At 41.8% G+C, this 17,913-nt stretch overlaps 1 protein-coding gene across 3 annotated transcripts; it reads right to left on the reverse strand.

The window, feature by feature from the left end:
* Positions 1-540: 540 nt before the first annotated feature.
* On the reverse strand, positions 541-17,421 carry NOBOX (NOBOX oogenesis homeobox). 3 transcript variants are annotated; one of them, XM_062615551.1, is made up of 9 exons: positions 17,152-17,421; positions 13,589-14,281; positions 13,071-13,177; positions 12,464-12,552; positions 11,971-12,104; positions 4,562-4,832; positions 3,684-4,027; positions 1,474-1,818; positions 541-792 (listed from the first exon to the last, which is right to left on the reverse strand). In XM_062615551.1, exons 2-9 carry the CDS (start codon positions 14,187-14,189, stop codon positions 755-757), a joined length of 1,929 nt encoding a protein of 642 aa, XP_062471535.1. In that variant the 5' UTR covers positions 14,190-14,281; positions 17,152-17,421; the 3' UTR covers positions 541-754. The 3 variants fall into 3 exon arrangements, with proteins under 3 accessions (XP_062471535.1, XP_062471534.1, XP_062471533.1); XM_062615550.1 differs by lacking the exon at positions 17,152-17,421 and adding an exon at positions 16,943-17,107 and having other exon boundaries at positions 1,474-1,815; XM_062615549.1 differs by lacking the exon at positions 17,152-17,421 and adding an exon at positions 16,943-17,107.
* Positions 17,422-17,913: the final 492 nt, after the last annotated feature.

Raw genomic sequence — 17,913 nt, forward strand, 5'->3', positions numbered from 1 at the left:
GGATGACCAAGTAACTTAAGAAAGCGGTACCCACCAAATACTTCAGCTATCAACTAATTCATAACAAAAATTTAACACAATCCTCAGACATTCAAATCCATGTACAATTCAAATGGGATGCTAAACCAATTCATAACTGAGAGGGATCCAGTTACACTGTCAGCATTTATAATCCCAGTTTTGCTGCCATTTATTGTTATAGTTTTATATTAAATATTTTTAAAGAAAAGTAGTTCAAGGCTAGTAAACACCAAACCAGTGCTGGACTTCCAATGATACTTCTTTCACTGTTTGGAGTCCCTAAGATTAGGTGTAGTTGCTGGAGCTCCTCTCCCTGTTTTGCAAATGAGTTATTCTTCTGGGGCTGTCTTCCCACGTATTCCAGGATACCAGTCATACCTTCTGACTCTTGCATGATCTGGAATTTCCACCTACTCATGAGGCTGTGGTGCTTGTATCAGCTTTTTTTCTTGTCTGCATGCTCCTCAAGATTAGAATTCATTCATTAAGAATAAAGTCAGGAGGTTTGCAAAAAAAAAACACAGGCCAGAAGCCTTTATTGGCTGAAATTTCCCTGCTTCTTTCCTCAGCAAGAAAATAATCACGACAACAAGAAAAAAAAAAAAACAACCCCCAAAAAGAAACAAAATATTGTTTCTGTTGCAAATATTATTCTTGTCTCTTGTTTTCGGGCTCTTATTTTGCAGAGTTTAAAAAATGGCAACATTTCCTCTTCCTTTACTTTTCCCCCCCCTCAGAGTGCAGCATCAGTCATTAGTTTCTTCTTAATTTCTGAAGAAAAAAAGAGGCAGATGCATAAGAAAATGTGATTTCACATGACACAGAATATCTTAAATTTGAACAAATTTTTATATTTCAAAGTTAGACAAACAAAGACTATTTAAGGCATATGACACCTTTCAATTAGTCCAGAGTAAGGTAATTCTGTTTCCAAAATAAAAGTCTGCAAATGGCAATCCAAACACAAAGTTTTCATTTTCCTTTCCCTTTCCTCTTCTTACTTAGAAGTTCTACCTTGTCTATGCCTATGGAAATCTTAGAAATAACTGGTCCTGTATAATCATTCAGCTCACAACAGATAATATCTGACAGAGGACAAAACTTTGCTATCTATATAGGTTGGACAGAGCCTTGGGTGACATGGTCTAGTGTGAAACATCCCTGCCCATGGCAGGGGGGTTGGAACTAGATGATCTTAAGGTCTTTTCCAACCCAAACCATTCTGTGAGTCTATCAGTCTATATTACTGACCTATAAGTCCGATTCTAAAAGCAGATAAATCTAAGAACTAGGTATAGGATAATAGGATCTGTCTTGGACAGCAACCCAAGAAAAAGTTCCATTCTCATTCATGCCATAGTTTCAATCCTATATTCAGAGGAGCTACTGCTGTCTTAGAACTCTTTCTTTATCCCCTCCTTCTCAAAAAAAATCAGCTGGCCTTTTAATTACCAACAATAGCCTCTTCTTTCTTGCTGCTACTCTCTACTTCCTCTCTTTCAGGAAGAGATGTCATCTCTGGCTCTTGTTGGTGATTCTGATAGGAACTCTGGTCTGGTGGTGTCCCTCCCTTTTGTTTTTCAGCATGTGGCATGGATCCCAGTGTTGTTCCATTGGGCACTTGAAAACGGGGGGAGGAGGGTAGGCAAGGTGCCTGAGCATAGGAAGTCTGCTCAGTGAAGTACTTTCCTCCTACTGTGCTAGAAAATGGCACTCGTGAGCACAGCTGATTTGAGAAGGGAGCTCCCTGCATGTAGAAATCATTCCAGGGGACAGCTGGATAGGCAGGAATGCCTGCTGAGGAAAAAGCAACAAAGTACAGAGTAATGAAAATAAGGAAAGGAGGACTAAAATCACATATATAAAAATATATATGTATGTTGGGCTTAAGAGAGCACATTCAATGCAAATACGGTTTTGCAGACATCACACACATGAAGGTAAACTTTGTTGTATACAGTGTATTTATCCAAAACATGGTTATTAGAAGGAAAAACTTTGGAAGTTCATAGTGTTGTTATAATCTAAAAAAAAAAAAAAAAAGGCAAAAAAAACCCACAACCATGTCACTTCAGCATATATCCTGAGTGCATGTAATAATATTAGAGACACACACCCCAACTGTCTTTCCTCCACTCCTATCTTCCAAGTAAGCTCTGCAAAGCATAAGCTGGATGCTTAATCTTCACTTTCATATATAAAAGCTGCCATCCAGGAAGCAGGAATGTTTTTTAATGAATATGTATAATCCATCTGAACTGCTCACTTGCTTACATGCTGAGGAAAAATTAGGAGTGTGCCTATATTTACAGATTGGTTCCCTCCCCATTTAACTTCTGGAACCCCAGGCCCTGGTTGTCAACACTGCATAACAATCAGAGGATTCCTTCCTTGAACAGAAGAGCCAGGCACTGCTAATTGTGCTCTGGACCTAAGTATAGCATAAGGGAACATCATCTCTGCCTCTGTTCAACAATCCCCCAACTTTAGCAGTCCTAACAAGGTTTGCACCTTTACATATCCCTTTATGCTCACAAGACATGCCTTAAGGCATGCAAGGCACTTCTGGCATCACTCTATACAAACATAACACCATGCAATGGAACACAGCCCACCCCATTACTTCTGGCACTTCAAACTGAAACACCACAGAAAATAATAATTATCCCTTACAAGCAGAAAGGAGAATCCTTTCTGTGCTAGATAGCATGGGTGCTGCCAACCTGTTCTGCAGAGTGGTAGACATGAACAGTGTGAACATGAGCCAGCTTGTACCACCAGCCTGTGCGTCAGACTTCTCTCCCCAACAAGGTCCACAAAACAGTGGAAAAACAGGAGCAGCTCTGTGGTCTGAAAACTCTTTGCTCTTTTATAAGATAAGAGAGATATTTTTTTGGACCGTAAGCTTAATTTAACAAAGCTGACAGTCCAGACAATAAACTGCAATAGTTCACCTTTTGGTTGTATCTCGAACAACTTCAAAAATACAAATCCCTGACATAAAACAAGGAGACTGACAATGCCATTTTTACCTAGTTGCTTTTTTACTAAATTTCCTGAAATGCTTTCATCTAAGTGGTACTGCAAATTCATATCAGAAGAAGAAAAAGAAAGAAGCTCTATCTATACTATTATCCCATCTAACTCTCTCCTTTTGCACTACCTTTACATACACAACATTCTTTCAAAATGGTGTCTGCAGAAGCCCAGCAGTTGGAAGCATGCTTTTTTTTTTTCTGTCTACACCTATTCCATTTGCTGTGGCACATTTCTCACTTTGCACCCTTGACCCCCACCCACATACACTGAAGACATGTCAGTCTGCACAACAGTACACTCCTGAAAAATAAAAGTTAGATTTCCATTACAGACAGAACTATTGCAATACCCGAGATACTCACATAGTAACGCTCTCTCTGACATGCAGCCTGTGTAGTAACTTTTGAATCAAATTAATGGGTCACTCAGCGCTTTTAAAAAATAACATAGTAGAAAATACGTAAAAGGCAGCATATATATCTATATAGATATATTTGTGCATGTATATGCACATTCCTCCTTTCTGTCACAGTCATCAGTAAAACCTCTGGTCATCCTGACTGTTTCAGTGCACTGTTTAGTTACTCCAGAGGAGCAGGATGCCAAAAGATTTCAGAATTTACCTGAGTTTTCACTTGGTTGCTGTAACAAGAGTTGTTCCCCCACGTGGCTTTGTACGTATGTTTGTGCGGTTCCCGGTGCCCCATGGGTTACAACTCCACTGTTACCAGGTAAGGGGAGGAAAGCTGTATGGGACTCAGTGGGTGTAGGACTGAGGTGGACACTGGTGAGCACATTGCTGGTCAGGTGAGCTGGCAGTTGGTGGAACTGGGAGAGCTGGTGCTGCTGGGGATATTGGGGCAGCTGGTAAATTCCATCCTGGCTGCCGTACGAACAGTATGTGTCCTCTAGGTTGCCTGCTGACTCCAGCTCCTCAGGGTAATTGAAGGGAACTGGTGAATTCAAGCTGCAAAGAGCAAGGAGAGAAGCAATTCAGAGATTCAAGTAGGGTCAACAGTTACAGCAACCTGTAAACAACTGCATCTTCCCCCTGACAGCTGATATGACTCCAGCCCTTCCTCTCAAATGCCAGGCGGGAGAAGGGCAACAGAAACCACTTGAGCCAAGGCTTTCACAGCAAGATTCTTTAACAGTTGCGTTAGTGGGGATTACCTTTCCTGCAGTTCTTCCCACTTTCCAAAGCACACCCTAATGCTTAAAACATCTGCACTCAAGAATTCCTTTTCACTGTGCTTCTGAACCATACTTTCACTTGACAGGCATGCAGTTCTGAAAACACTGTTACTAAAGGCATCACTTTATCAACAGCTGGTGACCTGTCCTACCACACAGATTATACATATTTTTCATATTCCATTTAAAGGACATTTTTATTCCCATGTCTGACTTTAAACTTGCGCTATTTCCTTGTCCCAAGTCCCACCTTCACCCTCCCAAAGTTTCTCCCAGGGTTCACTTTTTTAATCTCGTTTGTTCCTACCCTTGATTCTGGATGCTGTACGTGAAGGCCTCTCTCAAGCCATTTTGCTGACAGGAAAAGTAGCATTCACTGTTGGGAGTGTCCAGCATCAAAGGAACAACGTGGTTGTGCAAGCTGACAGCCAAACTGAGGGGCAGGCTGGCCCTGCGGATGGGTGGAGGGCTGGGAAGACTAGGGAAGCACTCCATTCTGCTGAAACTGAAGTTGAGCTGTGGCAATGCCTTTGTCTGAACTGCTTCACAGGATGTCACCATTCCTACCACTGATGATACTGTAAATAAAAAGAGGGACTGTCATGCTATGCTGTCATTCTGAAAATTAAAAGGAGCAAGCAGAGGGAATGACAAAAGTGGCAGAACAGAAAAACAAGATGCCAGTGAAAGAGTGGAGGTTAACTGATGGGAATAAAAGTAAACAAGCACCAGCATTGCTGCTGGGAAGCAAAAGGGAGTAGTAGCAAGCTCTCTGGAACAGAGGATGATGTTTATTGGTTAAATAAAATTACCTTCATGATTTCAGTCTCTCCATACTAGATTTATTCTGCTCTCAAGGCAGCCAAATGAAGCAGAGTACTTCCTGGAAAAAAGCCAGGAACAATCCCCCAGCCATCTTCCATCTCTGCTGTCCTCTGGGAAGAGTGTGCTGCACAGATTACTCTTTTGAAAAATGTAACTGTGGTTTGAAAGAAACAAAAATGTGCCTGTAGAGATCCACTGTCTGAGCCATCTTTTAACCAAATTTTCATTCCTGGTTTGGCCTCTGATGAGTCATGCCAAAAAAAATAGTTAGGAAAAAAATAAAAAAGCAGATACATCAGCTGAAGGGCCTTGGGAAAAAGAAGCTGGGAGGTGGAAAAGGAAACCAACACCATTTGGTTGCTAGAACGTTGTTTGGTAACCCGTCTCCTCGGTCACTGCTGGAAAAGGAGGGAGGAACAGAACAGCCTCTGCGGAAAGAGGACAATATAGGAAATGAAAAGGTCAAAATCATGTATACTGGTGATCCAGAGTAACATATATACACGGAAGTTCAAGAAGCGTGCACATGGTGAACAAGATTCTGTTTTATTGTGCCAAATGGCAAGTGATTTCCTTCTTGAGAAGTGTTAATGATCAAGTGTGCATGACACAACTTGAAATGATTTTTCAAGTCCGTGGCAGGGGTGTTGGAACTAGATGATCTTTAAGGTCCCTTCAATCTAAACCGTTCTGTGATTCTGTGAAGTCTAGCTAGGCTGAACCAGCACAAAGATGAGGTAGGTATGTATGAGAAAGTATCACTGACTGTTCAGGTAAAGTTGGTCTACTCCCACACACTAAAGTATTCAGGGAAAGCTAGTAGCATGGGTAGCTTATAGCTGTACTTCACCCTTGCAAACATAGAGAGTAACATCAAATACAATCCACCAGATGTGAATCAAAGGCCTTAAACATAAAGCCTAAAGACAAAACCTAAACATAAAGCTGCCACAGCAAGCAGAGCAACTTTTAGAGAATTTTGGAATGCATGCCCAGAGAACTGACAAGGAGATGCCACGTTAACATCTTACAGCATCAGTTCTCAGATTTGCCAGTGTGCTGTGCAACTGTGTCTATCTTGTTGCACCTTCACATATCAATTTTTTTTCAGCTCTCTGCAACTGTGGAGAGAGGGAGTTTTCATTTCAATGAAAACATGAATAGGTTCACTTAGAAAACTAGAGCACGATCTGGGGTGGCATCCCTAAAGCATTCACATGCCCAGACATGGTTTACATTTTTTTATTTGAACATATGACTTCTTTATGTCAGGCAGCATTTACAATGTACCTGTCACATTCCTGGGTTTTGACACAGCATAAATCTACTCCCCACACAAACAAAGCACTTGTCAACATTTTATTTCCTCAAAAGTCAAAATGGCTTAGCCAGAAATGAAGCTGAAGATCTCTTCTGATTTTTTTTTTTTTTTAAACCTCCATTTGCATTGGTTCTCCTAACTATTTTGTCACAGAATGTAGGAGTTCACACAAACATTATGAAATAGAAGCCATGTGAGGGACAACTTACCAGAAAAAGACTATATCCAGACAAAACTTCAATAATGACAGTGTTATTAGCTATTCTGCACAAGGCCTTGGTCTTGCTCAGGATGAATACAAGCAGTATTAACACCAGAGATAAGGAAGTTGCTTCTAAACCCACTTTCACACCTAGTAAGAATTAAGTTCTGGGTTTGAAACATTTTCAACAACACAGATAATCTTTGTGGATCACGGCACTAGGACACAGGCAAAAAGATGGTGAAGATGGCACACTTGGCCTCCAAAGAGCTGGTTCAGCCTTTTCTAAAGCTGCTCCTACTTCTCTGCCCTTTCAAAGACAGACACAGAATTTCTGTGTCTGAATAAAGTCTTCTGAATAAAGTCACAAATGCAGTAGGAATAAATAATTGCCAGAGAAGTAATATCTGCTAAATCTGACACTATATTTACAGATCTTGTTTAGTGATGAATTCTGATCACTGGCGTGAGATAATACTTACATTTTACAAATCTGTTACTCTTCCTGACATTGATACAATAACCACAGAGGCTTTCCAGTGAACATGAGAATGTAACAGCAGGATCTTTGTTTATCTCTTCCATTATTTCTGGATTTTCAGCCCATAAGATAACCTTGGGAATTTCCTGAGAGCAACATAGTAATTTGCAGCTTCAAATCTCTGAACCAGTCCTGGTGCTACACTTGTCTTAACATAAGAATTGGTACTTGAAGTCTTTGGCTACACAGACATCTTCCCCCTATATAGCTGCTTCCTCAATATCCTGGCAGTTAGAAGACCCATTAAAGAAATGCACATAGCTTCTAATGAATTGGACAGAGCCTTAAATTAACAAAACTGGATGTGTATATATTTCTGTCAGGATGAATGTGATTTAAGTCTTTCACCAGTCTTGAAGGAGACTTAAGGCCTATTCTAGAAAGGTGCCCATGAACTTCCAACAGGGAATGGTTTCAGCTGTGAGAAGGCTCCTTTCACTGTTATTAACAGACCAGATTATGTGCACAACAGTTGTTGCCTGAGTGACACCTCCCTGCCCTTGAGGCCTTCCTCTTGACATCAGCCATACATGACTTTCTTAGTGAAGCACTTATGCTGACTCCAAAAGGCTTTGGCATGAGAAACCTGCAATGATTCTGGCAGTTAACTATGCAAATTGAGAGGCCAGAGACCATGACTGTAACTGTTTAAGAAGCCCAGTACTGGGCACTATGCAGCTGACATTGATTAAAGGCTGAACAACATAACTAACCTCAGATAGTCTACTTGCTATGGCTGCTCTGTCAAGCACCAAATCAAGAGTACAGCAAAAGGCTCTATTACTAAGAGTCTCTACATCACACACAATCAAATCCAGTTTCTTTTAGTGAAACCATTTACAGGAACATTAAGGGCCATCACAAAGCTTTTCATCAATACATCCTCTTCTTGAAAACACAAGAAAATACATTTCTCTGTAAATGACATTTTGAAAGTAAACAAAATATTAATCAAACAGAAGCAAGAGTGTTCTTAATTTAATGGACTGAAGATCAGTAAATCAGCTTCAGGCTCTAACTGCATTGCTTTGAGAAGCATGTTACTCTGATCCTCTTCTGGAACCTACCACTTGTTTGAAAGGTATGACTCTTTCTTGCCATGGCTGCTACACATCATCAGCTTTAAAGTAACTTGTTCAAAAGCCAGAATCCTCTAAGTGAAACCATTACAGCATGTCATTTATTTACCATTCTTTGACAGACGATATCCAACTTTATCCAACTGCTCCCAAGATGTAGATTACAATCCCATCTCTGCCACTGAAAATCATCTTGCTATTTGCATCAGAGCTACCAGCACAGGCTGGGCTCCTGATATTATTCCTGGGCCCTTGAGATAGCCATATGAAACAAAGTAGTTCCTACAAAAGCATCTGCGGGGCAGAAAAGTCTCCTCCCACAGACCATGGGCATAGAAAGTATTTTTAATTTCTAAAGTTAACTCTAAAGAAACATAAGCCAATGTTTTAAGTCAATGACTCTCTCTCTCACACACACACACACACACACACACATTTATATATCCATAAGAAATCTCAGAAAAATAAGAAAAATTTCAAATAACTGCCAATGTCAAAAACCCTACATTAATTTAAAGCAACCTATCTGTCTAGCAAAAGCAGCAAAAAAAAAAAAAAATAAAATCCAAAGATCAGAATAAGGTCAAGATGGAATTTTTGAAGCAGAAAAGGCTCTTAGGGCAAGTAGTGGGTCTAATACCAAAACCAGAAGCCATAACTGCCAGCAAGGTAAAATACATATCAAATACATTTTTAATCAGCTTGTTTGGAGAGCTGTACGAAACAGTGGGACATAAAAGAGACCCCACATCAGACAGTCAGAATTACTGTCTAGAGCAAGGGAAAACAATGGAAAAGGCAGGACTGAACACTCTCCAAAAGTGTCAGGTAACAAATCATACTGTTCTCATGCATGTAAGTCATTTCCTTGTCCTGCTGAAAGTGGTTAAACACATGGCTACCAAGGAAAGAACCTGAATAGCCATTCCATTAGGCCACAGTCTCCAGATATAACTGCACCATTATGCACAGGTCACAAATTATTTTGCTGAAACCCACCATTAGCTGTTTCCACAAGGTTCACTTCTACCAAGCAATTGGTTTTTGCCTTCTAAGTTGATGACTTAATTCATTTGTTCCCTCTTTTGTTTTGCCTCTGTTACTTTAGATTTTATCCTATCAAGTTTTATTTCCTTCTTTTTCCGAGATCTTCTAATACAGAAAGAAGGTGGACCCTAGATGGCTGTATTTATTGTCAAGCCTTTTTTGAACAAGGAGGCTGAATGAATTAAGAAGTCGGATTGTCTTTCTTTCCATTTCAGTTTCAGCTTTCATTCTTAAAGAGAAAAGTCTGCCTGTGCAATGCTAGATAACAAAAAAAGCAAGTTTCACTCCCCATGGCTGTGTTATTATGTTTCTAGTAAGGCAAAATTGCATCTGAAGCTTTTCAAGCAACTGTACCATGCAGATTTCTCTTCCATGAGGAGTCTCTACACCTAGTTAAGAGTCTTTTTTCCTCAGAGGGAGCACTAACTTAGGTCTCTACACTGCCTGGGCACCAGTTCTTCCATGACTTGTAAGAATGTAATTTTTAAGACTTCCACCTTTTATGTACACATTTGGAGGGCAGGGTGGGTGTCTTATACACACACCACATTCCTCCCTTCCCTCAAGGAAGGAGGTTAAAAACCAATCACCAAACCTCACCATGCAGCAAAGCATGCCTCTTCTCTGAAAAGTGATTTAGAAAAGGTACTCTTTTTTTTGCACCCACATCTGTATCTGGAAAGTATTTACCAGGTTTAGATGGCACAAATAGATTTCATTACTCCTTGCCCAGCATGATTTAAAGAGAACATGGGGAAGCTTGTTCCCTCTTATAAATGTAGCAGAATGAAGCCCATTCTCATCTTCACAGATCCATTACACTGAAGATATAGGGGTTTCAGATGAGCAAAGGAAGCATGTGTTTCATAAACGCTAGATGCATACACAAATGCAATAGATGTCAGCCAGCTGGAAGTTCAAAGGACTCAAGGAGTAAAAAAACCCAGCTATCTTTGTTGCTTATTTTCTCACATACCCAGTCCACTCTCAGAGACGCTCACTTGCCCTTTTTCTTCCTTACACATTGCACAAAGAATTCACAGGACATTTCTTTTGTATCAGAAAGATTGTTGGTGTTTTCCACACAGAGAATTGCATCCCACTGTGCAGATTCCCCAGAAAGAAATTGCTCCATACAGACAGATGACAACATCACATCCCTGAATCTCTTCAGCATATTCTCTCTTGACTAAATAGCATGTTTGCAGATGTACTTTAGGAAGCAGGAAAGTTCTGAATACAAGAGCAGAAAGATGAGGATGTTTGGTTTGTTTCCTTTAAATTAATTACTTTGCAAAATCTTTGTCTTTGTCTAATTAAATACAGGACTCCACAGACTGCACCACTTCATCATTCTGGAAAGCAGTGAATTATTCAAACACTTTGCCCATATTTATTCTGCTATACAAAGAAATGGAGAAACTGGAACTAACTGAATTACAGTCATATTGGTTAAACAGCTCATAAGATAGATTGAAGTAGTCCTTGCCTTGCAACTATGACAGGCAAATTTAAACAAGTCCTAAATGATGGTATCAAGGAAATATCTCAGTTAAGTACTTTTAGCATACATATCTATTTATTGGTATCCTAAGCTTATTGGTACAATCTTATAGTTGATTTCTACTGTGCCGAAATACTTTTAAGGTATCAGCATTATTAAAAATACATTGAAGTCTTTGAGTCATTATTAGAAAATGACGTGGATAGAATTGCCCTTAATACTGGTAACACTGTATATTTAGAATATAATGAGCAGGCAGAAATGATGACATAAAATTCAGAAGAATTAATTACACTGGGAAGCAGGAAAATATGTACAGCAGTACCAGATGTCAGCTCATTTACTGCTTGGGATATCCATCCCTAAGGAAGTGGCGAAGTCCTCATCACTTTGGAAATATTTTCAAGTTGTGCCAACTTGGAAACATAAACATATATAGGAAATGCTCTAGGGAGCATTCCTGACTCTAGGGAATGGTCTGGTACTTCATGCATGAATACACAATTGAACTAATCCTCTCCCTTTGGATGCCATGTATCTTTAAAGTCTAAATACAGCTTACATAGAAAAACGGTCAAATAGCACACCCCACTGACTTTCAACAACACTGCACCAGCAATTAAGCTGTATGCTTAAGCACTCAACTAGTCTCACTCCCTCAAGATCTTGCACAAAAACTGCACTGGCTGGAGAAGTCAAGGAACTTCCTTTGGAGATTTAAACGTATGGAGTACCTGAGGGAGGCTCTACAACCCCAACAGTTAAGATTTTATACAGTGCATGTTCCTCAAACAGCTCACTTGACTACAGATTCAAGGCAGGATGTTATAGCCTAAACCAGAACATGGGATGTGTGTATCTGCCATGAGGGACATAATAACCAGAATAATACTTTCATCATAATTCAGAGAAGCAGTACTAGTGTCAAACAACTTTTATGGAAGAACGCCCCAGCCATGTATGCTTATGAAGTCATATTCAGAATTCCTTAATGGCTTGTGCTAGGACATGAACAAGACTGCAAACTTGGTACATAACTGATACTCAGTTAGCAGAGAGCTGTTAAACCTGATGTCACTTTTTGGACTGATGACATAGGGATCTTAGATGACTGTCCCTAAAGTGTTTGAGAACCTACCAGCACCACCAGCTAATGCTGCAGCTCCACAAAACACCTGTGATGATACAGGGTCTCACCTGAGGAGGAGGCAAGTGGTGCAGGATATCCACTGAGCAAGCTGGAGTAGTTCCCACCTGTAGTGTCAACGTCTAGCACAGCAGACTGGTCATGAGCAATGTCAGGCAATGGAGGCATGGGCAGAAGAGGTGGCCTGGAGGTATACATAAAGTGTATGAGCATGGACCAAAGGACAAGACAAGATATTACAATAATGTAATCTCTTCTAACTGTTCTACAATGGGCAAATCCTAGAGCCAGAGCCATTTAAACAGTTTTATTCAAAAACAGTGCTCCAGGTTAATCAAAAGTGCTTTTAAGAGGGTCCACTATGACTTGCCCATAAATCCAACATGCTACGGAGGTCTAACTGAATGGTCAGTTCTCCATAGGTTAAAAGTGAAGGGGAAATGGCAAGGGAAAATACTTAGCTCATTAGGTATCTTTTGTGGAGAAATGAGAAAACAGAGTTAAGTCCCTCACCCATAACCATCTGACCCAAGGGGGACTTACGGTGCTGAGGATGTTGGATGCTTTTTGTCGCTTTTCACACTCAACTTCTCTGATTTCCGCCACTTTGCCCTGCGATTCTGAAACCAGACCTGATAAATGCAAGAAAGGATGCATTCAAAGAGGAAACCATCTACACATGGGGACACAGGCAAGGAGGCAACAATGACTACCTCCACACATAACCAGATAAGAAACCTTTCTTCCTGCAAGAACCTGCAAGATTTATTGCAAATAAAAGAGAAGAAGAACAGTAGAACAATACCTCCTGAACACCAGTTTCCTTTGTTGCCCATGATCTTCAAGGTAAGAGATTAACTCCAGCCTCTTTTACCTACCATGTGTCTAGTCTTAGGAAATGGGAAGAGATGGAGTACACAACCGCAGGCTCCACTGCCATTCTGAATGGGGCGGTTGGTTGTGCAGTGTCCATCCTTGTGAGGTCTTTTCCTTCTCTCGTCACCAGTGGCAAGTGCAGTCTCTAGCCTGCTACTCATGAGCTCCTCTTTCCTTCCTATTCAAGTTCTTCCTCTGTACCCCAGTCCCTCTCCCATCAATTTTCTGCACAGAACGCACACACTGTCAGCACTGTTACCCATGCAGGCGTTACCATGATACGCTGTGGCGTTACACCAACCACAGCTGCAATCTCCTTCCTCTTCTCATTGTCGGGGTAGTGGTCTTCGTGGAACATCTTCTCCAACTCTTCTAACTGCTCTAGATATGGTACATTGTTCAGAGAGAGAGAGAAACCGGGAGTACGTGATAAGAAAACAAACAAAGAAACAAGACAGGAAAAGCCAAAACAGAACATTTTTTACTATACCTAAAAATACTTCAACAACATAAGAGATTTTTTAGTTTGTTTGGTTTGGGCTTTTTTTTCAAGTAAACCACAAAAGTAAAAATCTTCTACACTAAAACAAAGAGCATTGCTAGTGATGCTTCAAGCATCAGGTACTCAGAAACCTTTATTTGAAGAAGCCTTCACACATCTAAATGTAGAATGCATTGCAATGCCATTTAGAGCAGTTCAGCACCCCCATACTGTGCCTTAAGTATGGTGAAGGAAACATCAGTGCCATTGACACTACAAGTGTCACTGCCAGTGGGTTCCCCAGTATCTACCTGCGTTATAGAAGGTGCGTAACTTCTTCCTGACTGGTGGCAGAATTATTGGATTCTCAAATAATTTCTTCTTTCCCTTGGTCCCATCATGGCTACTTCCACATTCCAGGACTGAAGACATGTTGTAGGATTGCTGAGCTGCAACGCTGCCTGAAGTACATTTGGATGATCGGTGAGTAGCTGGGCCACACACATCCTGTCTGCAGAGGTCTCCAGGTATTCCACCAGGTACTTTATTGGAGTACATCCCACTTCTGTTTTTACTTTTCTTCTTCTTTGCCTCCTTTTCAATCCCATCAGAGCAATAGCTCTGACACTGCTCACGGGACCCTGACTGTGATGTGGGCTCCTGTGCAGATTCAACCACAGAAAGTGGAGGCACAGCCTTTGTGTCACTGAGGAAATTTGACAACCTCCCACATACAGAGGCAAGGTCAAGCTGGCCATCAAAGGCTGCTGAGTCTTGGGAAGCTGACCCAGTTGCCTGCAGGGTGCAGTATCTTCCATCTTTCTCCACCTCCTTTATAAGGCTGATTCTATCTTCTGTTCCCAAGTTATCCTCAACTTCCTTTATAGCCGTGCTTTGGGACATAGATAGCATACTGCTCCCTGTACCATGCCCACCAGCAGCATCAGCATGTACCACAAAGTGCTCAGTGTTCAATGATGCATCCTCCTTCTTGTCCTTGCACTCTACAGGGGAAAAATTAAAAACAACACCCCACAACCCCCCCCATGCATATTGTCTAAGCCAGATGTGCTGTGCCTGGATGGCATGAAAAAAAAGAGTGTGTTGGGTTAGGAGGTGCCAGTTATAGGAAAAGGAAAACACTACACAATTAAACCCAACAGTGAAAAGAACTAGAGTTCAGGATAAAGACTGTCACCATACAAGTGCTGCTAGGAAAGCAACAGCAAAGAACGGGATCTGGTCAACATGGAGCTATCAAACATCTGGGACAAGAAAAGCCTCATTTTGAGAATGAATATGCCTGCAAAATCAACCAACTCTAAACTAGAGGAAGAATTAATTCCAGGCTCAGAGAATAAAGGAAAGGTTGTGTATTATAACGACAGAAGTGGGAAAACAACACTGGGGGTAACAAAGGTCTTTGGAATAAGGAACAGAAAATGATTCAATGACTTACCAGGACACTAAGTGTCATCTTATTAAAATGAGCAAAAAAAAAAATACAAGCAAAATTATGGTCTACTGTATGAGCAGTGATTATTTGACAAATTACATCACTCTTTGATTTATAGAGGTTTTTGTTTCTATCATGCTCAAGTTGACCAAGCAAAACACCCCAAAACTGTAGAAACTTCAAATAACTACCTTAAATTAGTTTTCTGCAGCTTCAGGCATAACTTATGACAGACAAATCTATAAGGTTGGCTGAGGACAAAAGTAGGTGAAAAAGTCTGACCGAGGTTAACGAAAAGCACAAACTCCATTAAAATAAGAGAGCCTGGACAGTATAAGACAGGTCAGAAAGAGCATTGCAAGAGAAATAATTAAAATAGGTAAGAGAATAATGAAGAAGCATTGTACTTTCCCAGCTGGGATGTACGTTTCCAAAAGAAAACCTGCTGATTAGATTAGAATGTGTGAGTCTGTGATTTCTGCACTTAAAAATAAATTAAAAAAAAGACAAGTTACTATTGTTTAAGAATAGAAAGTAGACTAATAAAACCAAAACCATATATCTATCTCTGGAAAGAGGAAAGTTTGAACAGGCTGGTGGCAGCACTTGAGTTGTATGTGCCTACAGAGAAATGTGGTTATTTGGGAAGTATCTTAAATAATTTCATTTCACTCTGTCCTGCTTTTGATATATATATATGCCAAAATAAAGAACTTGCTTTCTGCTTCAGTGTTTCTTTCTTAAATAATTGTTTATCAAGACGGAACCCCACACCACCAGTCAGATGGGACAATCTTTATGGAAGTACAAGGGGACGTCAGGCTGCTTCCAAGACCTTCTAATTTGCTTTTTATAGGATTAAGAGAACTGAATTAGTTGCAGGGGAAAGAGACAGAAGCAGGAAACTATGCAACTGTAATAATTTGATCATGCTAAGTAGCAACAGTTTCCACTGCTATTAAATGAGATTAAATATCCTGATGGGGAAGGTCAAGAACTGAGAGAGGCAGAAGCTGGCTATGCTCTATATAATTCATTTTTCTACCATCCTCCTCACTCCTTCTGAGCTCATCTCACTTGTTATGTGAAAAGGGGAAAATTTTCACCCGTCATCCATTCAGCTCAGCCGGTCTCAAATCAGGAACAGCATTTTCAGATTAGTGCTTTGATTTGAGAAGGCTTTTTACTTCTTTTTATGCAAACACCGGTGTGCGCTTACATCACAAAATACATTTCAAAGTCTTGTGTATATACTTTGTATCTGCAGCAGAGAAAGAGATTAACACCTGGGAGTTTTGTGTCAGCTACAGGAATATTCCTCCCAGTGAAAGTAAATTGCTGTCTCTAACGCATACAGCAAAGGCTTGACAACGTCTTGGGATTGCCAAAGAAAAATACTGAGATGAAAATAAAGTCTGAAGATAGGCCTGCATGGTAACAAATAGGGCGTTAACCAAACCATTCCTTTCCTCATCACTCAAATGATGAGAGACCAGACCAAACATCCTACTTTGTTCTATTTTTTGATAAATACAGCCTTACATAGAAGGGATTTTAACTGACTGGGAACATCATAGTGTCTGGAATGCCTGAGCTGCTGAAGGTGCACGGACAGGAAGCAAAATCCTCTTCTCACTGCCACCTCTTTAGATGTTTCTTGGAGCAAGAAAACCACGTGGCACAGCAACAGCAAGATTTTAAAGTTTTTTCTGGAGCATAAAAGCAACCTGAACACACACACACAAGCAGAAACATCAGCTTCACAGGTCCACTCACACAAGCTCGGACAAGAGGGAGGAAAACTGGACAGTGGTAAAGGTGGTTAGTGCCGGGAGCCTAGAAGCCCAGAGGCAGTATGAACCCCTGCGTGGTGCAAAGGGATATGAAGGGATGATCACCCAACCCTCACACCGGCTCCCCAGGCGCTTTTACAAGCCCTGAGACACCAGGACCACGCAGCTATTGCCTCAATCCACACCTCAAGGCACCGCGGGCTAAACTGCGCCTTCCCGCCAAGACACCACGGGCAGCCTGCCTGAGGCGATGAGGCGAAGCAGCGGCTCATGGCTGCCAACCGCCGCATAGATAACAGCCTGGACGAGGCGACAGTCATTATCCTTCACCGGGGCTGCTCATTATGCTCATTGCCTGGTGCCTCCCCCAGGGCGTTAATGAGACTCGGCCCCCGGCCCCATGGCTCAGCTCTTACCCGACCCTTCGAGCGCCCATTCCTCGTCCGCACCCGCCCCGTCCATGCCGGCTCGGCGGAAGCACCGCCGACCTACCCCAGTTAATGTCTCGCCCAGCAGCGACCAATGCGCGGGCTGCGGCTGCCGGCCCTGGCAGGCTCATCAAGGCCACCTGGGCCGCCAGCTACCCAAGAGGCGAGAGCGGGACCAGGGCTACCTGGGAGCCTACCTGCGGCCGGGAGGAGCCATCCCCTGCGGGCCGCCGTGCGGGATGGCGCCTGCTCGCCCTCATTCGCAGCGCGGCTGAGGGGGGCCGGAGCCGGTCAGCGAGGAGGGAGGAACCTGGTCCTCGCATATAGAGTACAGAAGGGCCTCTGGCACGTCTGAGGGCACCTGAAACACCATGAGGTCCCGTAATGAGAGGGCTTAAATGTCTCTAATAACACACCTTAGAAACCCAGATGCTACAGAATTGGATCGTTTAATATGAATGAGATGAACCTTGTTATCTTTTCTTGTGGGCTGTCAGGAAGGCAGATTCATTATTTCTTTTATGTGCTCTGGCCACAGTTGTTTAGCGGTGCTTCACACTCTCCATGAAGCAGTGGCTGCAAGAAGTGAGTGGTGCTTCTTGACTTTTAGGTCCTGTATTCTGCGTCCTTTCAGTGCTTAACACTTCTTAGAGAAAACAAGGTTCCTAACAGGGGCACCAGCCAGTTGGTGATCTCACACTACTGCAAGTGTTGTCATCTGCCCAGGTAACCAGCTCTGTGCGCTCAGCTGTCTACACGAGATGAAGGGCAGGTGTGAACCAAGCCTGGTGACTTCCTTCTCACACTCAGTGGGTGGAGAGACCCGTGCTGTAGCTTGGGTAACAATGATTTCAGAAGCCAGACTCTCTGCTCTTGCATTCTCTGTGTACAGCTTTCCTAACTACCAAGTGAAGTGCAGCTGGCTGTGAATACAAGTTGTGTGTCTGCAAACAGCAAAG

Source organism: Pezoporus occidentalis, unplaced genomic scaffold (genome assembly GCF_034315485.1).
Source record: "Pezoporus occidentalis ecotype Australia unplaced genomic scaffold, CSIRO_AGI_Poc_V1 ctg182, whole genome shotgun sequence".
In the NCBI taxonomy this organism is placed as follows: Eukaryota; Metazoa; Chordata; class Aves; order Psittaciformes; family Psittacidae; genus Pezoporus; species Pezoporus occidentalis.